Here is a 21,908-nt window from a genome sequence, read left to right on the forward strand (position 1 = left end):
CAATGGGCGCGAAGCTCGTTCTCCGTCGCTCGATCCCGGGCGCGCGCCCAGGAAGCGCCTGCGCAGAGACTGGAGCCCGGCTCCCCCTCGTTCCGAGTGGTCCCGGCGCCTGCGCAGAGAGATTGGAGCCCGGCTTCCCGAAGCGGTTCGCGCCTGCGCAGAGCGACTGGAACCAGGCTACCCGGAGTGGTCCTAGCGCCTGCGCAGAGGGACGAGCCGCCGGGCTCCCCGGAGGGGTTCCGGCGCCTGCGCAGAGGGACGAGCCGCCCGGCTCCCCGGAGCGGTTCCGGCGCCTGCGCGCTGCGGGCTCCGGGCCTCCCGGCCTGAGGCAGAGCGGCAGGGAAGATGGCGGCCGTGGTGGAAAATGTAGTGAAGCTGTGAGTGCCCTTTTCCCCGTCCCCTAGGCCGGGAGGTGTGGGAAGGAGCCTGGGGAGTCGGGACGGGGCGGCGGGCAGGCGGGGAGGAAGGGCGCGGAGCCAGGGACGGGCCCGAGGCAGCCTGGGGGCGACTCCTAGCGGGGAGGGCCGCCGTGGACTCCGAGAAGACGCTGCGCTTCTTTGGAAACTTGTGGAGGCCCCGCGGGGGCCACACGGAGCCGCCGTCTGCGCGCGCCGGGCCGGCGGGGGAGAGCGAGTCCCGGGGCGGCCGGGCCGGGGTCGAGGGGCGGCAGCCCACGTCCCGGGGGGCGGCGGTGGAGCCGCAGAGGGAAGGGAAGGGACTTCGGGGGAGACGGCCCGGGCTCGCCCCCGAGGGCTGCCCCCGAGCTGCCCAGGCCGCCTTGGGTGGACCCCCGGGTGGGCGGCCTGGGGGGCGCGGGTCGGGCTCCCCGCAAAGTTAGTTGCCAGAGTCGGGGGCCCGTGAGCTGCGGGACTTGCTTTGCCCCATTCTCCCCCCCTCCCCCCGCCTCCGCCCCCCAGCTGAAGAGTTGAAGTGGGCTGGGAACCGGTTCCGGAATAGAAGGGGCTGGGTGCAGGGGGGAGGATGCGGGTGCGGGGTTGGGGCTGGATGACAAGGGCCTCGTGATGGTGGGGGGACGGTTGCAGGGGCCTCCCGGGCTCCTCCGCCTTTGTGTGGGTCTGAGCCCCTTTTCCCGGGAGCGGGTTCCAGGGCCCCCGGCTGCACCCCCGCCCGAGCCTCGCGAGGCCGCCCTCCCACTTCCATTAAGCTAAGTGCCTCCTCCTCCTCCTCTTGCGGTTTTTTGCCTTTTTTTTTTTTTCTCTCCCTGTGACTGGCTCTCAGCCTCCCGCTTGCCAGCGCTGTTCTCGCTCCCGGGTCTGCCCACTCCGCTCTCTTTCCCGGCGCGCTCCAGGCTGACATTTCCCTCGGTTTCGAAATGACGCTGTTGATCTACCCTCTATCCGGTCCTCCTTCCTGACTCAGACCCCGGGGGCAGGGGAGCTTTTACCCACGTTTCGTGCCCCCCCCCCCACCTCCCAGTAAAAGAGAATCCAAGTTTCTTACAGGGGGTTGGGGCAGGGCGATGGTCACTGGCCTGGGTGTTGAGGGTCCAAGTTAATGGGGTTTTCCGTGGTGGGAAGTAGAGCAGCAGGTAGGGCGGCCAGGGACCAGGACCTAGAGAGATGGAGAAGGTCCCGGGGGTCCGCAGCATCCCCTGTTCTGCTCCGTGGCAATGAGAAAGGAGCGATCTCCTCAATTCTAGCATTTCCTTGCGGACTTTCAGAGGTGGGGGCTTCTGCGCGCCCCCTGGGCCAGCTGCCTTTCTGCTCCGTCTTCAGCCTGCTGTGTCTTGTCTGTCACAGCTGCTTGTGGGAGAAGAATGTTCCTTTCTCTGAGGTCTCTGTCCTTCCCACAGGAGGGCTTGGGATTGACAGTCCTTTGGGCCTTCTTTGCAGTGAGGGGGATAGTCGAATAACTTTGGCTGGCAGGCTTTGAAACCTGTTGAATCAGGTAACAAGATTTGGAGCTTGACTTTCTTGGGCTTGGAGCTCTGAGTTCTGTTTGGTTTCCCGGCGCTGTGGTGGGCCGGCCCCGCTTGGTGCAGATCCTTTCCCTACGGCTCTTTTTCTGCAGGGGGCAGGGGAGGGTACACCCGACTGTGCTCAGGGGTCACTCCTGGCGATGCTTGGGGGACCATATGGAGTGCCGGGGAGTGAGCCCAAGTTGGCTGCGTGCAGACACCCTACCCGCTGGACTTTCTCTTCGGCCCCCTACTGATACCTTCTTCCCAGCTCCTGTGTGCCTCACCTTCTGAAATGTCAGATCCAGTGAGGGGCTTTGAGAGAACGTTTCTCCTCCATTTCCCTACACGCTGGCCTCCTTGCTGGGACTTTGCAGCTTCAGCGCCGGGGGCCCTTTCTTCAGTTTGACTCCCCGTGTCAGTACCAACTCCCTCTGCAGAGACTCCGGCGCTGCTGTGCTCAGCCTGGTCCCACTTTCCTGTGTAGTGCGGGCGGACGTGACTGCCTCCTCCAGGCAGGCGCTTGGGTGCCCGTGCCTTCGCTCCAGCAGGAGGTGCATGCCTGCCTCGAGTACAGTCCTTACAGCTCCTGCAGTCAGCGCCGCTCCTGTGTGTGCTGTGTCTCAGTGGCCGGGGAGCTGCGTGGCTGTCGGCAGTGACCTGCTGCGGTGCCCAGCGAGAGCCCCTTTCACAGCCCCGAGCAGGCTTTGCTGCTGTAGCTCAGCTTGGGGGCCTCATTCCCTGCTGTGCCCGCGTCTCCCTCACGGCCTGCCAGTGCGTTTGCAGGCTGCCTCCCTCCAGCAGAGGAGTCTGGATCTTGGGGGGCTGTTTATTCGCTCTGTGACTTGCAGCCCGACCAGTCTTTCCGCAAATCTGGGTGCTAGGGATACAGGGGAGCACAGTCTGCCCTGAGTGTATTGTAAGGCCGGCCAGTTGGGGCCAGGGAACTAGCCCAGAGGGCGGGGTGCATTCTTCACACGTATGTGGGAGGCTCAGGTTCAATCCTTGGCACTGCGCAGTTAGATCCCCCTGCAGTGCTGAGAGCAACCCCCAGGAGCAACCCTCTACACCACCAGGTGTGGCCTGAGGACTGGGGGGTGGGGGTCCTGGAGGGCAGGGTTGTCCCAGTAAGTGGGGATGTGCTGCTGTAATCAGCTCACGCTCCAGTATTTGTTAAATCCTGAGGGAGGGGGACAGGATTGGCTTTGTAGACTCACTTCTTAGAGCTGGAGGCTCTGCTGTTGGCTTACCGTATTCAGATCCCAAGGTGAGTGTTTGACGATGACAGTTCTTTCCCTTTTGATTTAGTGGTGTGAGAACAGCAAAGAGCCTCCGAGTGCCATTGAGAAAGCCGGTGTCTGTAGATTAGTACCAGTGAAAAGGCTGTGAGCACAGAGTATATTTGATTTCTGTTGACTGTAAAATTAGAATCAACCAGTTAAATACCTAATTCAAGATCCAAAAGCTAATGGGGCGGGGGAACTGGCTCGGAGAGTTGTGGAGAGTAGGCCTTGCCGGCTCTCTGGACCTGGCACAGCATGGTCCCCTGAGCATCGCCAGGGGTGATCCCTGAGCACTGCCAGATACGACCCGAAGAACAAAGACAGTAGAAAGCATTTAGAACGTACAGGGGCTGGAGGGAGAACACGGCAGGGCAGGCTCTTGCCTTGCAGGAGTAAGCCCTAGGCACAACCAGGTGTGACCCAAACCTCCCCCCCTCCCAAATAAATAAATAAATAACATAAAATGTGGGGCCGGAGCGGGTTGGGAGTTTGCCTTCCATGTGGCCAACCCGGGTTTGATACTGGTCCCCCAGCACTGCCAGGAGTAATTCCTGAATGCAGAGCCAGGAGTGACTCCTGAGCATTGCCTGGTGTGACCCAGAAAGAAGAAAAAAAAAAACATATAAAATGATAATATAGAACAGAGTCCTATAGTCTGTTTTTTCTGAGAACCTGCAATCTCTTTTTTGCCACATACACGGTAGCTCCCATTGCACTTCTCGGCTTGTCACTCTTGGAGATAATTTAATATTAGTAGATGAAGCACTTTCCCCTTTTTATTTGGGGTAGGGGATGGAGTTAGGCCACACCCAGGATGCAGGGCTTGCTCCCAGCTCTGCGCTCAGGGGTCACTCCTGCCAGTGCTCAGGGGACCATGAGGTGGTGCTGGGGATTGAGCCGGGGTCAGCTACATGCAAGGGAAGTGCCTTTCCCCCTACTCTGTCTTTGTTATCTCTCTGGCCCCATACTCTTGTTTTTCTTTTTTCTTGTAAGTGACAGAATTTTATGGTACAGCTCTAACACAGAGTTATATGTTGCTTACATATATTGAAGTTTGTATTGTTTTCTATAATATATGCCGTGTATATACATTGTTATATACTGTATGTTTTGTTTGGGGGCCACACCCAGTGGTGCTCAGGGCTTACCTCTGCTCTGCACTCAGGGGTGACTCCTGGCGTTTGGGGACCATATGGGATCAAATCCAGGTTGGCAGCATACAATCCAGGCGCACTATAGTTCTGGTCCCACTTTTATATTTTGAAACTTGAACCAAACCTGGTGGTGCTCGAGCTTCACCTCAGGGTGCTTAGAGGTTGCTCCAGGAGCCATGCAGTGTTGAGGGCCAAAACTTGGGGCTGGTGCATGCAAAGTGTGTGCTCAGGTCCTGGGGTCGTCTCCCTGCCCCCGCTGTACAAGATCTTGATGAATTATTTCCCCCATTTTTTTTTTTTTTTTTTTTTTGCTTTTTGGGTCACACCCGGCGGTGCACAGGGGTTACTCCTGGCTTTGCACTCAGAAATAACTCCTGGAGGTGCTCAGGGGACCATATGGGATGCTGGGAATCGAACCCGGGTCTGCTGTGTGCAAGGCAAATGCCCTACCCGCTGTGCTATTGCTCCAGCCCCCCCAATTTGATTTTCTAAAAGGAGTGGATGGCTGCCCTCTGCTGCCGAGTCAGGAGGGCAGAGAGAAGCAGCATCTGGGCTAGCACAGGGAAACTGGCCGCGCGAGAGGCCCGCAAACGTGGGTTTCTGCCCGCCTGTGGTTCAGACTGAAGTCTTGAGTAGACACATGATGAAATCATGTGTTCCCGGTGGTAATTTATTTGTAAAGTGCCTTTCCTCATAATGGCTGGCTGAGACGCTGGAGGTCTCACGAGGCTGAACGGCAGGCAGGTCGAACTAAAGAGCCAGACTTGCAGTCCCTTGGGCCTGAGAGAGAAGCAGATGGCGAGGGCGAGCTCGGTGCCAGCCCCCCTCCACCCTGCCTGATTCTGCCTGCAGCCTGGGGGAGCAGTACTACAAGGATGCCATGGAGCAGTGCCACAACTACAATGCCCGCCTCTGTGCCGAGCGCAGCGTGCGCCTGCCTTTCCTGGACTCGCAGACAGGAGTCGCCCAGAGCAACTGTTACATCTGGATGGAAAAGCGGCATCGGGGTCCAGGTGAGGCTCCGCGCTCAGCATCCTGGGAGAGAGCAGCCGCCGTCGCTTAGGGGATGTGCCGGGGATTGGGCTCCTTGCTGTCTGCCCGTGTCCTGAGCACACCGGATCCCTCCGACTTGCTCATTTTCTGTCCTGCAGCGGCTTCTCGAGTTATGTGTTATCCAGTCTCTTAAGCTTACACTGTCTCAAAAAGGGGGTGGGGGAGGATTGTTTTGGGGGGTTCTGGGAGGAAAACTGTATGTTTTGGGTTTTGCGGTTTTTTTTTTTTTTTTTAAATAAACTTGTGTTGTTACTGTTGGACTGGAGAGATAGCACAGCGGGTAGGGCTTTTGCCTTGCACGCGGCCCACCTGGGTTCGATTTCTCCTTCCCTCACAGAGCCTGGCATGCTACCGAGAGTATCCCACCCTCATGGCAAAGCCTGGCAAGCTACCTGTGGCATATTCGATATGCCAAAAACTGTAACAAGTCTCACAATGGAGACATTACTGGTGCCGCTCCAGCAAATTGATGAACAATGGGACAACAGTGCTGCAAATAAACTTCGCCTCTCCTCTCCTCACTGTCCTGACTCCTGGTGTTCTGTGGAACTCAGGGGCCCTTTTGGCCACTGATTGACAGTAGTTCTCATAGCTGGCTTAGGTCTTGATCTCCTTCTCCCCCCTTGCCGTAGGATTAGCTTCGGGGCAGCTGTACTCCTACCCTGCCCGACGGTGGCGGAAAAAGCGGCGAGCCCACCCTCCTGAAGACCCAAGACTTTCCTTCCCATCTATTAAACCAGGTGACGCACGCGCCTCCCTGAGGGGCCTGGCCGTAGCTAGTGAGAGCCCTCGGCACGCTCGCCGTGCCCAGGCATGCTGAAGTGGGAAAGGAGTAAGATGTGAATCCTGCCGAAGAACCCACTTTAGGGCCGGAGTGATAGCACAGTGGGGAGGGCACTTGCCTGGGTTCCATCGCCAGTGTCCCATATGGTCCCTGAGCACTCTAGATGTGGCACCAAAAACAGAAGAACCCAGTGTAGTTGGGAAGACAGGGAGATTGAGACGCTCGGCTACCGAGTCCTCGTGGTGTTTGGTTCTGGAGAGCCAGAAACTTGAAGGCAGCGAGTGGCCTGAGGCCGGGCCGGCCCTGGAGCCCCAAGTGGGCGCCTCACACTGAGCCCGCCCTGCCCGACTGCCTGCAGACACAGACCAGACCCTGAAGAAGGAGGGGCTCATCTCTCAGGATGGCAGTAGCTTAGAGGCGCTGCTGCGCACGGACCCCCTGGAGAAGCGAGGTGCCCCGGATCCCCGAGTGGACGACGACAGCCTGGGCGAGTTCCCTGTGACCAACAGTCGAGCACGAAAGGTACGAGACTAGCACTGATGGTGCCAGCCAACGCCTCTGCCTCAGAGGCTACCCGTGAATGGAATGGATTCAGCAGCGGGGGGCCAGGTGCAGACCCCTGCACCTCTGTTCCTGTGTCGTGACTATTGGAGCCCTGGCCACTTGGCTGTCTCTGCCCAGTCTGTCCCGCTCTTTACCTCCGTGTACAAACGCGCTGACTCACTTTCTTTTCCACAAGAGGTTTTGGTACATTGGTCATGCAGACGACAGGGAAGGTAATGTCTACAGGCGAGGGAGACTGCTCAGCTGACTAGGAAGGAATCTCAGATTTGATCCCCTTAGTACCGCTGGGAGTGGCCTCAGGATACTGAGCCAGGAGAAACTTCTGAGTACTAGCAGGTGTGGCCCCCGACACCAAACTAAATGAGCTAAAGGTAGGGGTAGTACCGGGGGGGCCTGTGCTCGGCAGGCAGTAGCCCCAGCACTAAGACCTCTGAGCACTGCCGGGAGGGCCAAAAGATAGGAAGGTAGAAGAGCTACAAACCTGCCAGGCACCGTGCTAAGTGCCCTCTCTGCAGTCATATGGGGGCTGAAGTCTTCATTTCACACCTGGCAGCGTTGAAGGGAGCAGTTTTAAAATCCTTCCTGACTGCTAGAGAGCTCGCGCCGTGGGTGAGCCGCCTGTCTTTGCAGCCAGCCTGGGTGCAGTCCCCAGCAAGGCAGAGGGTTCCCCAAGCCCCGCCAGGAGTGACCCCTCACCACAGCGACAGGAGGAAGAGTCCTGACATCACAGTCCTGGCTCAAACCCCTCGATGCCTACATAGAACCATCCCGTGAGCTCATACTTACCTTACTCTTGAGGGCTGCACCTGGAGTGGCAGGGATGGGAGCTGGGCCTCCATGGCCCCCTGGCCATCTCCCTGGCCCCACGGCTCTAAGTTAGAGCTGAGAAGTGAGACTGGGAGGGGACAAGAGTCAGGAATACCCCTGGCATCACCTGCTGTCACCCCTAACCAGACAAAGAGGGGCTAGAGTGATGGCACATCGGGGAGGCCGTTTGCCTGTGGCTGACCTGGGTTTGATCCCCAGCATCCCATACAGTCCTCTCGGCACCTCTAGGAGTGATTCCCAAGCCCAAAGCGAAGAGTAACCCCTGAGCATCACTGGGTGTGGCCAAAAAAAAAACCCCATAAAACCCATCCTGCCCTCTCAGCGCATCCTAGAACCGGATGATTTCCTCGACGACCTTGACGATGAGGACTATGAAGAAGACACTCCGAAGCGCCGCGGCAAGGGCAAATCCAAGGTGAGGGCCCCAGTTCGGCCTCCGGCACGGGGGCGGGGGAGGGTCTGCAGACTGCTGCTTCATGGCTTTTTGTGACCTCTGTCCCTTTTCTTGGGAGATCTGCTGCTTGTTCCGGGGGGTTGGGCCCCCGGGCCCTGACAGCCTAGTCAGGGCATCTTGTGGCTCTTGGCAGGGTAAAGGTGTGGGCAGTGCCCGCAAGAAGTTGGACGCTTCCATCCTGGAGGACCGGGACAAGCCCTACGCCTGTGACAGTGAGTGCCTCACCGCGGGGAGGGGCGTGCTCAGATGAGAGGAGGGGGGTTGTGTCCACGCTTAGAGGGGAAACAGCCTGGGCTCCTGTCCTGCCTGGCAGCTTGTGCCCTCTGAGACCCCGCAAGGCCCTGGCCTCTGCTACTGGGTGGGGGCCTGCATGCTCTGGGCCAGATTCCCGCTGTCCTGGGGGCTGGGGGGGTGCGGGGGGGGTGCACACAGCAGGCCGGTCGACTTCCAGGTCTGCCGGCCCAGCTCCAGCCACGGCCCCAGGAGTTGGCCCAGGTCCCCCGTGTCTGTTCTCACTCTCCCCTCTCTGACTCGCCCCACCTCTGTCCCTCCACTCTGAGAGCACCATCGCCGCTGGCCTCTCTCTGGTCTGCTCCGCTTTCCTGCCGCCGCCGCTCCTGTCTCGCGTGTGTCAAGGCCTTCTTCTCATGACTTTTCTTTCTGTCTTTCAGATAGTTTCAAACAAAAGCATACCTCGAAAGCGCCCCAGAGAGGTAGCTCTCTCCACTTCTCAGACTTGTGGTTTTCCTTCCCTTTTCCCTCCTGTGTTTGTCTGCGCCTCATCTGTGCTGCTGGTTTCGCAGTCTCTGGGATGGCGGGGGAGAGGCGGGTGTCCGCTGTGCGCTCCCCGTCACCGTCTGGACGCGCCCCTCCCGCTGCTTGGCCCCGCAGGTCACTCCGGGGCTGCTTGGGCCCACTGCATGGGGCGGCTCAGCAGTGCAGGGGCCGGTTCCCAACAGCCCTCTGCTCCCTCTTCCCCAACACACACCTGGTGGGCGGCTCATGTCCCTGCCTCCCGCCACCTCCTCACCTGTCCTCTCCCCTCTGTCCCCTGACCTGTGGCCCGTGCTGTCACTCTGGAGGTTTCCAGATGCCTCTTGGGAATCTGCTCCTTGCTCGTCGGTGGGGCTGGGCAGGGCTTTTCGGCAAGTGGCAGGCGAGCCTGGCCTCACGGGCTGCTCCCTGCGCCTCTGTCCACTTCAGCAGAGCTGGGTTCTGGGTCAGTTGGGAGTCTCCTTCCCCTTCCCACAAGACTCCAGATACTCCTTCCAGGACCATTCCCAGGGCGAGTGGGGGCGGGGCAGTGTGGACGGGGAGAGCTGGCCGTGGGCTGGGCATTAGCTGAGAAGCAGGGCGGGGGCGATGCAGGGGCCTGCTCCTGGCCGGGGGGAGGTGGCCCTGTGAGCGTCACGTCCGGGCAGGTCAGTGGAAGCCCCCGCCTGGAGGGTTGGGTGAGGCGCGCCGGACCCTCACTGGTTGCATGTCTTCTCCCTGCTCAGTTTGTGGAAAGCGCTACAAGAACCGGCCAGGCCTCAGCTACCACTACGCACACTCGCACCTGGCTGAGGAGGAGGGCGAGGACAAGGAGGACTCGCAGCCCCCCACCCCGGTCTCCCAGCGGGCCGAGGAGCAGAAATGTAAGCTTCAGGCCAGGGCCAGGGCCAGGGCCTGCTGCCAAGGGGTGCGGGTGGCTTCAGAGTTCTTGCTCTCTCCCTGTAGCCAAGAAGGGCCCCGATGGCTTGGCCCTGCCCAACAACTACTGCGACTTCTGCCTGGGGGACTCCAAGATCAACAAGAAGACGGGGCAGCCCGAGGAGCTGGTGTCCTGCTCCGACTGTGGCCGCTCAGGTACCTCCACGCCCGCCGCCCGCACCGCTCCCGCAGGCTTTCCCCAGTGTCCAGGGGCTGTCACGGTCCACCAGGCGCCTTGCTCCTCCCGCCCCCGGCCGCCTGTTTCACTTGCTCCCCCCCCACAGGGCACCCGTCTTGCCTGCAGTTCACGCCCGTGATGATGGCGGCAGTGAAGACCTACCGCTGGCAGTGCATCGAGTGCAAGTGCTGCAACATCTGCGGCACCTCCGAGAATGACGTGCGTGTCCCCCCTGCACGCTCCTTCTCAGTCCCCCTCCGTGGGCTTCCTTGGTCTGGGGAGCGAGGCCCCCCCGCACGCCCCTCCCCAGCGTCCCAGCCAGAACTGGGGTTGGTTTGGCAGGTTTTCATGGCACGCACTGGGTGTCAGGCGCACTCCAGGCGCTGAGGCGCTAAGCTAGACCAGGGAGGGCCCTGCCCTTACCACGTTCACATTCCGTGGGGACAGCAAGGAGCATGGATGTCAGTGACATTCTGGTGATGCGCTGTGAAGGAAAGGAAGCGAGTAACGTTGCAGAGTCGCTGGGTAGCTAGGTTAGGTAGTCAGGGGCCTTCCCACGGAGATGGCGTCACAGGAACCCGCATGCCACTGTGACGGAAGAGTATTCCCAAGAAAAGAGCAGCCTGCGTGAGGCCTGAGGCGGCTATGTGTCGCCAAGTGTCCTGGGGCCGCAGGAACCGGCCCGCCGGGGCTGCAGCCTGCCCCCTGCCCTGTTCTCTCGGATGTAGCCGCAGTCTGCAGCAGCGTCCCCGCTGCTCACCCCACTGCCTGCCTGGAGCCCGTGGTCACTCGCCCCAACCCCTCCTCTCTACAGGACCAGCTGCTCTTCTGTGACGACTGTGACCGCGGCTACCACATGTACTGTCTCACTCCGTCCATGTCGGAGCCTCCTGAAGGTAAGCTGGTGCCACCCGTCTCTGCTCCAGTGCACCTGTTACCAGTTGGGGGCTTTCTCCTGGCCCTGCACTCAGGGTCTCTCCTGGCACGTGGCACTGTATGGGTTGCTGGGGATTGAACTCGGGAAGGGCACTTGCAAGGAAAGCGCCCTGCCAGCTGTGTTCCCACTCTGGCCCTGTAAATCAATTTTCTCAGCAGTTTTTTATTCCAAATTCAAGAGTCCCAGAGCTATAGAGATAGTGTTGGGAGTAAAGTGCTCACCTCTATCCCATTTTTCCTGCTTTGTAGCCAGAGGCTGCGTATGGTCACCTGAGCACTGTGGGTATGGTCCAGTACTCCTACCCCCCAAAAAATCAAATGGTAGGAGTTGGCACTTTAGTTGCTTGGTTCAGAGGCTTTTCTTGCATTTTAGCATCCCGGGGTTCCCACTTGTGCATTATCACCAGGGCTGTGTGGCCTTGTTGAGAGAACGGTCACTGGGAGTGTTGTTTCTTCCTCATCCCATCCAAAAACTCGGCTCAGAGCTTGTCTGACGGACACTCTGGTATCGGCTCTCCAGACTTGATGGCTTAGTGCTCACTGCTCCGTGCCTGACACTTGGGGAGGGACGTGAGCCTGGCTGGAGCCTGCTCCCCGCCCCACGCACTGGCAGTTCAGTTCCTGAAGCTGTGGGTTTAGGGAAGCTGCTGGCAGTAGTGGTGCCACCAAAAAGTTGGGCAGCCACGCACAAATCTTTAAAGTGTGTGGGGGGATTTGGAAGTTGAGCCAAGGAGAGGGCTCTGAGATTTGGAGCATCTCCTAAGCAAGGGGGAACACTGGCTTTGATACCTGGCACTGCATGGTCCCCTGAGTACCATAAGGTACGGGCCAAGGATCATCTAACAAAAATCAGTCCAGTGGTTCCCCTTAGCTGTCAGTGTCCCCAAGGACAGCGTAGTGTCATGAGGAAGCATGCTGAGAGTGGCCAGACTGCTGTCCCATGGAGGGAGGCTTCTGATGTGGCAGTGTGTCGGTGCCCTGCCCGGTTTACCAGTCTGCTTGCGGACAAGTGGCGTGTTTTGTCTTTAGCAGTGAAACAACAACATGCAGGGGCAGAGAGTACAGCGGCTCAGGTGCTTGGCTTGTATGCGGCTGACAAGCACGCGTGCCGCTATGGTCTTCTGAGCCCACCAGGAGTAAACCCTGAATGCAGTGGGTATGGTCCGAAAACAAAACGCAAAAAAAAAAAAATTGCACAGAATTTTATATTAATCATATATGGGGGCCAGAGAGTAGGCCACTGGCCTTGCACACGGCATCCAGCATGGTCCCCCAACCCTCGAGCATCACTGGGTGTGGTCCAAAAAATATAAAACCAACCCGCTGTAGAAGCAGCCTCTCAAAGAAAAGCGTACATCTAGGCCTTCCTGGGGATTGCCTTCTTGGGTTCGGTCCTCAGCACCGCATGGTCCCAGGAGCAGCCCCTAAACCACCAGGTGTGGCCAGCCTTCCCCCACCCCCATGTATGCCTCTCCCAAAAAAGGAACATTCTGGTTCTGGTTTAACACAAGGATCAGGAGGCCCGAGGGGAACGGGCCTCCAGGTGAAGCCAGCTTGTCTCTGGGAATTGTTTCTGGAGCTACTTGAAGACGCAGAGGTTCTTTGGGGCTCGGGGTCCCCGGGCTTCCGCGCTCCTGGAGGGCGTCTGTCCTCCTGTAGCTGACAGCACTGTTGGGGTGGGCTGGGTGTGTGCGATCCCCTCTTACCCGTCTGCTTCCCCGCAGGGAGCTGGAGCTGCCACCTGTGTCTGGACCTGCTGAAAGAGAAAGCGTCCATCTACCAGAACCAGCACTCCTCCTGATGGGCCGCGCTGCGCGCACGCGTCTAGGGCTCTCCTCCTTCTCTCGTCTTTCATACCCACTTCATCCTTCTTCCTCCTCTTTCACAAGTCCAGAGAACCTTGGGGTGGTCGTGCCAACCTGCCTTTGGCAGCAGCAAACTGAGGTGGCGGCTCTGACCGCCTCAGCCCCAGGCCGTCGGGAGAAGGCCAAGGCGCACTGCCCCAGCGTCCCCGCGGGCCCAGCCTCCCGCGCGCTCCTGAATGCATTCACTCTGCCTGCCTTGGGCCCGCGCCCTGGCCGCCACAGGGGCTGCTGGCCTCTGAGAAAGGGTGGGAGAGCAGTTCTCTTCCTTCCCGCCTCCATCTGGTGGCCAGGCGGGGCTGGGCAGGCCAAGGCCATGCTTGCAGGAGCTTTCCTTGCCCATTGCGCTGCTTAGCCTGACCTCTGCTCCCCAGGATCCTTGGCTGAGCCAGGATGCTCTTGGTGACCCCCAGGCTCTGCCCCGCCCCACTGCACCCCAGCGCTGGGGAGTCGCAGCTCACCCAAACTCTGCCTTTTGCTCACCTGACTCGCTCTCACAGGTGGTCCCTAGTGACCGAAGCATTTGGCACCCTTGGAACTTGCTATCTTCTGCCCTCCCCCCTTATTCCTTTGGCTTTGTGGGGACGGGGAAATGTCGGGGCCAAGGCAGCAACTTGGGGGCCGCAGGGAGATGTTGGATAATGTGCCTGTTTTTTAACTTGATGAAAAAGCCTACCTCCGAAATCCCCTTTTTTGTTCTTCCTGGACCCGGGCACTCAGCTCCTGCCCGTAACTGAATTGGAAGCTCTGCCTCCTGCTCTGCCCGGCTCCTGGCTCCCGGGGCCGGCCCAGACAGTCCCTTCTGCCCTTGCACGCTCACTAGCAGCTGGTAAGGTATTCACACCCCAATTCCGCATTTTCTGCCTGGTGACACTGATGTGAAATAGTGGGGGGCCAGTTCCTCCCAGGGTACCCTGGAGCCATGTCCCCTCGGCAATGGGCAGGCCCTAATTCACTTGTTGCTTTGGAGTTGAGGTGTCTTTTTCTTTTCTTTCTTTCCTTAGTCCCTGTACTCTGAACATTAGTACAAATAAATGTTTTTACACAGAGCCCGTGCTGGATGCATTCACTTCAGACTCCCTTTCCTGCTTCGGACAGCTGCTTTGCAGATACCCTGCTGGGGATGGCGAGTTGTTTTGAGTTTGCTTAGTGTAGGAGTTAGTGGGTTTCAGATGATTTGAAGTGCACCTCCCCTCACCCCCATAATACAGCAGTTTTTAAATTGGGTATATTGGTTAATCTCATGGAAAAATTCAAGATATATCCATATCTTATTAAAAGAACTATGGAGGGGCTGGAGCGATAGCACAGCGGGGAGGGCGTTTGACTTGCATGTGGCCGACCGGGGTTCGATTCCCAGCATCCCGTATGGTCCCCTGAGCACTGCTAGGAGTAATTCCTGAGTGCATGAGCCAGGAGTAATTCCTATGCAGTGCCGGGTGTGGCCCAAAAAACCAAAAGAATAATAACTGTGGGGCAGGAGAGCGTACAAGAGATAAATTGCTAACCTTGCATGCTGCTGACCCTGCTACAAATCCCCACACCTGATGTGGCCCCCATGAGCACCCCTGAATATGGAGCCAAGCTCATCCCCCCCCAAAGAATCATAAACATAGTTGTTCTGACTACTACAATATTTAAGTTAGAATCATATTTAGCATCCTGTGTACTTCAGTCTTGGTTGTTTTAAAGAGAAAATTGTGCTGGATTTGATGGCATATTTTTGGCAATGGGTTGACCTTGCAACTTCATAGTTAAGATGTTTCTAGAAGCCTGGTTACTAAGTAGAGAAGAATGATATAAAGAAACTAAGGCCTTCCTTAGGAGCCGAACTAGACAGGAGAGAGTGAGGAGTAGGGCTGTGCTTGAACCCCGCCCTGGAGCTTGGGCGTGTTTCCACGCAGGAATGTTTCTCTGCCCTGCAGCCAGCATCCTCACATGTATCTCACTAGACATGTTGTGAAATTCTTTTTTTTTTTTTTTGGTTTTTGGGACACACCTGGCGATGCACAGGGGTTACTCCTGGCTCTGCACTCAGGAGTTACTCCTGGCGGTGCTCAGGGGACCCTATGGGATGCTGGGATTCGAACCCGGGTCGGCCGAGTGCAAGGCAAACGCCCTACCCGCTGTGCTATCGCTCCAGCCCCCTGTTGTGAAATTCTTAAAAGTTTTTAGAGGCAGACAAGCAGCAGTGGCAGAGTATCCTGAGAGGTTTGGGGAACAGTCTGGAGGTGGCTGTTAACCTGGTGAATGTTGGGAGCCTGTTTGGACCATTCAGAAAAGATGCAGGATGCTCAAGGTTGGGGTGGCATGAGGGGCAGGCCAGGTTCTGGGAGTCGCAGTGGTCCCTGACACCGCATGGTACCATCAGTTGTGGGCAAAAATACAAGTCAGAAAGTAAGTAGAACTAAAACCCAGCCCTGATGGTTGAGTAGACTAAGCCAGAAATGACGGGGGAAAGGGAAAGGAAATTTGGAAAGAGCTTGTGAGAGTGGAGGTTAACAGGACAGGAGGATGAAGGGGGTGGCCAGAAGATGGGGGTTCCCGTTTGTGGCCCCAGCCTTCCACCCTGAGGGGCAGGGAGCAGGCTTAGCTGGGACGCAGAAGCCGTCCGCTCTGGGAGCACCAGACCATGGGTTAAAGGAGCCGTCATCGCCAAGAACATGCAGAAGCAACACCGCTGCCAAGACAAGAAGTGACTGGGGGTCTAAGAACCTGGGCCAGCCCGGCTGTGGCTCCAGGAAAGTTTGTCATAATTGGACTGTTGACCCGAGGCCAGCGCCGGCCCCTAAAGCTTCGCCCGTTTTCTCAGCCACGTTAGCCCGTTTGGGGAAATGAGTCTGAGGCCGCCCAGGGACGCCGCCGGTGCCCCAGTGGCCTCTGGCGAGGACTGAGCTGGGGTCTCCCGCCGCGTCTGAGCTCCGCCCTCCGCCTCCCGCCCCCTCCGAGCTCAGCGATCGTCGCTTCGGAAGCGTCCAATGAGGGCGGGGCGGGGCGGGGCGGATCTGCGTCGGAGCCAATTGGGGCGGGCGGGGGCGGGGCTGCGGCGGTGGAGCCGGGCGGCAGCCCCGCGGTCCTGCAGCCCGGGGAGAGCCCGGCGCGGGCGCTCGGGTCTTCTGTGCGCGCACCCGCCTTCCGCCCGGCCTCGGGACTGGGAGCCGGGGCAGGGGGGGAGCTGCGGGACGAGCGCCTGAGGTGGGTGCGGAGCGGGAGGCCGGGAACGGGAGGCCGGCCGGCGGGCGGGTGTCCAGGCGCCGGGGCCGGCCCGCCGACGGGCCCCGCGTCGAGGTGGGGAAAGGCCGGCCCGGGTTCCGAGCCCCGCACCCGCCCGCTGCCTGCCCGCCGCTCCCCTCCCGCACCACCACGCCCCTCGGGACACCCCCTCTCGCTGTCCACAGCCCCATCACCCCTCTGCTTTGTCGCCCGTGCACCTGCCCTCCGGGCCTGCACCCCCACGCCGGAAGAGACCCTCAAGCTTAGGGCCTCGGCACCCAGGCCCAGATGAGCTGCGCTCCGTCGGCGCCCCCGCCCCTCTTTGTCATCTGTACACCTGTGACCTCAACTCCTGGTCCACTCCCTGACAAGGCCACCCCCGCTCCCTCTCCGGACCAGCTCCCCTCCTCCAGGGCCACTCCCCTTCCTTCACCTGCCCTGCTGAGCACCAGCCAGTCCTGCTGGGCCATCTCCTTTGTTGTCGCTGCAGCGGTCCCCTCCGCTATTCATCCTTCTCCCCCAGTCCTGCTCCCCCCTCCCCACCCAGATCCCCCAGATCCCTTCTCTGACCAGTGAGCTCCCCCGCCCAGCTCAGGGGACCACATCCCTCGCCTCCCACTGTGCGCTCGGGGCCAGCGGGTCTGTCCCCTCCGGGGCTGCCCTCACCTCCAGCCTCAGCCTCTCCCAGCCACCCCAAGCAGCCATGGAGCTGAGCCACAAGAAGAAGCTGCACGCGCTCTCCCTGGCCGAGAAGATCCAGGTGCTGGAGCTGCTGGACGAGTCCAAGATGTCACAGTCGGAGGTGGCGCGGCGCTTCCGGGTGTCCCAGCCGCAGATCTCTCGCATCTGCAAGAACAAGGAGAAGCTGCTGGCCGACTGGAGCAGCGGCACCGCCAACCGGGAGCGCAAGCGCAAGCGCGAGTCCAAGTACAGCGGCATCGACGAGGCGCTGCTCTGCTGGTACCACATCGCCCGCGCCAAGGCCTGGGACGTGACGGGGCCCATGCTGCTGCACAAGGCCAAGGAGCTGGCCGACCTCCTGGGCCAGGACTTCGTGCCCAGCATCGGCTGGCTGGTCCGCTGGAAACGCCGCAACAACGTGGGCTTCGGGGCGCGCCCGGGGCTGCTGCCCCCCTGCCCTCCCGAGCCTCCTCCCCCCAGGCCCCTGGCCCGGGCCCCGGGGCCTCTCTCCCTCGCAGACTTCTCCCCGGAGGATGTGTTTGGCTGTGCCCAAGTGCCCTTGCTCTATCGGGCAGTGCCCGGCGGCCGAGCAAGGGCCTGCGATGAGGTCCGGGTGCTGCTGTGTGCCAATAGCAGGGGCACAGAGAAACGGCGCCTCGTGATCAGTGCGCCCCAGGCGGCTTCTGGATGCTTCTTCGGGGTCACGAGTGAGGCTCTGCCTGCCTCCTTCCACCCAGAGCCGGGCATCCCCTGGTCAGCGTGGCTGGCACAGTTTGACCGGGACATGGGGCGGCAGGGCCGGCAGGTGGCCTTGCTGCTGGCTGCCCACGCCGGGGAGGAGCTGGCAGGTGTCCCCAGGCTCTGCCATGTGCGGCTCTTGCCTCTGCCGGCCGGCGCTGCCCCCTCGCTGCCCAGCGCCGTGGTCCGGGCCTTCAAGACCCATTACCGCCTGCGGCTGCTGTGCAAGCTGGCCGCAGCCCGGGGCCAGAGCCCCTGCACATCACTGGCCCAGGCGGGCGCCCGTCTCACCATCCTCGACGCCCTGCACATGGCCGCGGCGGCCTGGGCCAAAGTCCCCCCCCAACTCATCGTGGGCAGCTTCATTCAGGAGGGGCTGGCGCGGGGCAAGGTGCCCCCGGCCCCAGCCTGCGCCTCTGCGATGCCCTCGGTGCCCAGGGGGCTGAGCCCGGAGGAGTTCGCCCGCTTTGTGGACCTGGAGGGCGAGCAGCCCGCGTCCTGGACGTGCAAAGAGGAGGAGGGCGCCGCAGACCAGGAGGACAGTGCAGGCGACGGCCCGGAGGCCCTGCCCACCCACGCCGATGCCCTCCGCGCCCTGGGCACGCTGAGGAGGTGGTTTGAGTGCAATGGCGCCTCCCCGGAGCTGTTTGAAAAGTTCTACGCGTGCGAGGAAGAGGTGGAACGGACCTGCTGTCTGTGAGGGCTGCGGGGAGCCCTGCAGAGCACCCCAGGACCCCTTCTGTTGTGTTTCCCATGGAAACGCCCAGGGGCTGGTCTCTTTCCTGTGGAAATGGAGCTTTGGTGAAGGGTGCAGAAGGGAGACGGGTGGGAGACTAAGTAGAAGGTCTGGGTGGAAATTTGTCAGGCCCCCTGAGAGAAAACCTGAAGATGGGGTGCCCGGTAATGAGGAGCCTCGGGAGAGAAAGGCCTGACTTGTTTGGATTGTCTGGTTGGGGCCCCACCCAGCAACACTCAGGGCTTACTCCTGGTGGCGGGGATTGAACCCGGGTCGGCAGCTGGCAAGGCCCGTGCCCACCCCGCTGTGCTAATCTCCAGCTCCGACGTCCTGGCTTTTGGAGCAGGGAACTGGAGTCTTGCTGACCAGGCCGATTCCTGAAGTCTGGATTGAAAACACTTGTGCTTCTGGAAACCAAGTTTGGGTTTGGGTCGGCACTTGCTCTTCTCAGGGCTTACTCCTGGGTGCGTGCTCAGGAACCACTCCTGGCGGTGCTTGGAGAAGCATATGGGGTGCCGGGGACCTTACCCGCAGCGGCCGTGCACAAGGCAGGCGCCCTGCTCTGTACTCTCGCTCTCTCTCTCTCTCTGCACCCTGGAAATAAAGTCTTTAGACAACAAGAGGCCGGAGTGGTAATTTAGAGAGGCCGAGGACCACTGCAGGTGGCTGAGCTGTCTGTCTCCAACCCCAGCCCTAACCAGCATCTCAGCAGGAGGGAGCCCAGGGAAAGTAGAACCCCGCCCCCCGCGCCTCAGGAGCCCCCAGTTCTGCCCCCAGTTCTACCAGCCGTGGCGAGGGCTGTGACCGGGAAGCAAAGGAGTGAGGTCCCAGGTGATTGGCTCAGACCTGCATGTGTGTCTCTGTTGCAAGGACTAAAGGGGACTCCTGGGTCCGTCAGCCTGAGGGCCTCCTAGAGGAGGTGGGCAGAGGGGAGGGAAGGAAAGGCCAAGTTTAGCAGCTTGCCTGGGGGAGGCACAAGAGGCCCAGGGAGGTACAAGCACTGCAAGGTTGGTGGGGTGCCCCCCAGGGGGCGGGGCCTGCAAGGCAGATTGTTGGGGGTCTCCTCAGATAGCGGAGACTGAAGGGCTAGTCAAAGGTGTGAGCCCTAGAGGCGGAAGTGGGCTTGAGGCCCAAGGTCCGGGGGTACCTTCCGGGCCATCGCGTCACTGTTCTCTCTGACAGGCCCGGGGCAGCCCCCCTTGCATACCCAGGCCCACTGCTGACGCCCCAGAACCGCTCTGCCCGGCCTCGAATGAGGACCTGCCAGCCTCTCTGCTCAGATTTGGGGGCTCTGGAGTGACCAGGCGTGGCTCTCTGGGGCAACCTCGGAGTTAGTGCCGCTTCCTGCCTCTGGCTGGCTCTGAGAGCCGTCGGTGTCAGCCTGGAGGTTCGTGCTTACCCCAGTACCTGGCTACTGGCTGGAACCAACCCCTCCCCCAGCTCCCTCCTATCCCCGTTTCAACCCCCCTGACTGCCCCCAACTTTCTGTCTCTACCCCGCCACCCTTTCACTCTCCCCCAGATCCACTTCAACAAATTTTGTTTTGGTTTTGTTTTGGGGCCACTCCCAGCGATGCTCAGGCCTGTATGGGATGCCGGGGATCGAACCCAGGTTCGTCACGTGTAAGACTCGTTCTGGCCCTCCCCTCCACCTGTAGCCATTTAACGGCTCACTTTTCTGGAAGCATCTCACCTCAAATCTACCTCTATTTTTTCCCCTTTTGTTTTTGGGGACATACCCAGTGATGCCAGGGGTTACTCCCAACTCTGTGCTCAGGGATTGCACCCTCCAGTGCTGGGGGAACTCAGGCCTCCTGTACGCCACACACGCTCCAGCCCTGAGCTCTGCCTGGCCCCACCTACCCCTTCTTTTATTTATTTTGGCTTTTTGGGTCACACTGGCGATAGTCAGGGGTTCCTCCTGGCTCTGCACTCAGGAATCACTCCTGGTGCTCTGCCGGTGATTGAACCTGGGTCGGCTGCATGCAAGGCAAACGCCCTCCCCGATATACTACTCCTCCGGGCCCCCACCCCCACCCCTTCCGAAACGCTGAAACCCAGCTGATGCCCCCTCAGAAGGTCTGGCCACAGCAACGAGGAAGAGGCGACAGAAGCACTTCCTGTCCCTCGGGTCCCATTCCTGGGACCTCCCGAGTTTCTGCTGCTGCCCGTGACCCGAAGGGCCGGTTTCAAAGCCACAGTGACCTCTCCTTCCGCCTCATAGGCAGCCCTGACCACACTTTATTCGATGGTGACTTCCTGGTCTTACTCCAATTTGTTCCTGAACTTTATTCACAGGTCCAGCCCTAGTCCAGGACTGTAAGTCAAACATGGCAGAAAGCCCCCCGCCCCCAATAGGCCTTGCAGATCTGAGATCAGTCACAGGCCACGGGCAGGGGGCCAGGCAGTCTCGGAGAAGCACCGTCTGTCCAGGAGTGGATCTGGGAGGCCTGCGGGCCAGATGTCCCCAGCCCTGCACGGAGAGACTAAGGACAGCAGCAGCAGCTGGGGAGTGTCGTGCCCGAGGGTACTTGAACTTGCATGTGGCTGACCTCCAGCCCTCAGAGTTCCCCACGCACTGCCGGAAACTAACCCTGAGCTCAGAGTAGGAGTGAACCCCCACTCGACTCTCTCCAGCCTCTTGGGACTCGCTGAACCCCAAGTGACTCCTCTCTTCTTTCCTGTTCTCCTCGATCTTGAAGGGTCAGTTCTGGAGGTTTTTAATTTGTCTTGCTTTTTGGGGTCATGCCCGGCGATGCTCAGGGGTTACTCCTGGCTCTCCACTCAGGAATTACTACTGGCAGTGCTCGGGGGAACTACATGAGATGCTGGGGATTAAACCCTGGCCAACTGGGCAAGGCAAACGCCCTCCCCACTGTACTATTGCTCCAGCCCCAAGGTTTTTATTAAAAATAGAAAAAATTAGAGAGCCACACCTGGTGGTGTTTAGGGGTTACTCCTGGCTCTGTGCTCAGGGGTCACTCCTGGCAGGTTCAGAGGACTTTGGTGTGCCAGGGATTGAACCCGTGTAAAAACCAAGTGCCCTACCCGTTGTACAATTGCTCCTGCAGAGACATCTTCCACAATGAGCACCACCTCATATTCATTTGGGGGCCAGACCCAGCAGTGTTTGGGTCTACTCCTGGCACACTCATTGCTTGGGGGTTTCACCTAGCAGAGTTAGGATGACTTGCAGTGCCAGGGATTGAGCCTGGGGCCCCAACATTCAAAACAGGTGAGTGCTTCACTGTTGAACTATGTTCCCAGCCCTCCATTTAATGTTTTATCTTTCTCCGGGGGCTACACCTGGTGGTACTCAGGACATATTCCTGGCTCTGCACTCAGGGGTCAGTTCTGACAGACTTAGGGGACCATATGGGGTGCTGGGAATTGAACCGGGGTCAGCTGCATGCAAGTACTATCGCTCCAGCACCTACACAATAATTTTTATACTCTTGTTTCTTCTTTTATTCTTGTATATACACTCAAGTGTTTTGTTTTAATTAAGAAATTTCCTTTTTTGTGTGTGTTTTTGTTTTGGGGTCACACCTGGCTACTCGCCAGCAATCAAACCCCTTTAAGGGATTGAATCCAGGCAGGCCGTCTGCAAGGCATCGAGTGTTTAATGCCTAGTTATTTTATATTTTCTGCCAGATAAATCTGATCCCTGGAGCCCTTGGGAGGTGGGTTGTTTTTGCTTCTATACCCGGCGGCCTTTCCCCCTGTGGGTCTGGTCATTTTGCCTTTGTGGGAATATCTTGATTGGTTGCACTAATCTGAGATCTTGAGACGTTCCCTTAGAAAAGCCTGTCGGGCCGGAGTGATAGAACAGCGG

At 59.4% G+C, this 21,908-nt stretch overlaps 2 protein-coding genes across 3 annotated transcripts; both read left to right on the top strand.

The window, feature by feature from the left end:
- Positions 1-223: 223 nt before the first annotated feature.
- Positions 224-13,755, top strand: DPF2 (double PHD fingers 2). Of its 2 annotated transcripts, XM_055142829.1 has the most exons (12): positions 224-377; positions 5,208-5,368; positions 6,041-6,148; positions 6,551-6,714; positions 7,907-7,999; positions 8,172-8,250; positions 8,710-8,751; positions 9,538-9,675; positions 9,758-9,886; positions 10,015-10,127; positions 10,723-10,804; positions 12,569-13,755. In XM_055142829.1, exons 1-12 carry the CDS (start codon positions 346-348, stop codon positions 12,643-12,645), a joined length of 1,218 nt encoding a protein of 405 aa, XP_054998804.1. In that variant the 5' UTR covers positions 224-345; the 3' UTR covers positions 12,646-13,755. The 2 variants fall into 2 exon arrangements, with proteins under 2 accessions (XP_054998804.1, XP_004618471.1); XM_004618414.2 differs by lacking the exon at positions 8,710-8,751.
- A 2,014-nt stretch (positions 13,756-15,769) lies between these two features.
- TIGD3 (tigger transposable element derived 3) lies at positions 15,770-18,670 on the top strand. Its single transcript, XM_004618415.2, has one exon. It carries the CDS (start codon positions 16,623-16,625, stop codon positions 18,036-18,038), a length of 1,416 nt encoding a protein of 471 aa, XP_004618472.2. The 5' UTR covers positions 15,770-16,622; the 3' UTR covers positions 18,039-18,670.
- Positions 18,671-21,908: the final 3,238 nt, after the last annotated feature.

The sequence above is a fragment of the Sorex araneus genome, chromosome 6 (assembly GCF_027595985.1).
Source record: "Sorex araneus isolate mSorAra2 chromosome 6, mSorAra2.pri, whole genome shotgun sequence".
Lineage (NCBI taxonomy): Eukaryota > Metazoa > Chordata > Mammalia > Eulipotyphla > Soricidae > Sorex > Sorex araneus.

Coding starts and splice junctions, on each gene's coding strand:
- TIGD3 (XM_004618415.2), top strand. CDS start 16,623: ATGGAGCTGAGCCACAAGAAGAAGCTGCACGCGCTCTCCCTGGCCGAG.
- DPF2 (XM_055142829.1), top strand. CDS start 346: ATGGCGGCCGTGGTGGAAAATGTAGTGAAGCT. Junction 8,752..9,537: donor CTCGAAAGCGCCCCAGAGAG/GTAGCTCTCTCC, acceptor CTCCCTGCTCAG/TTTGTGGAAAGCGCTACAAG. Junction 9,676..9,757: donor GCGGGCCGAGGAGCAGAAAT/GTAAGCTTCAGG, acceptor CTCTCCCTGTAG/CCAAGAAGGGCCCCGATGGC.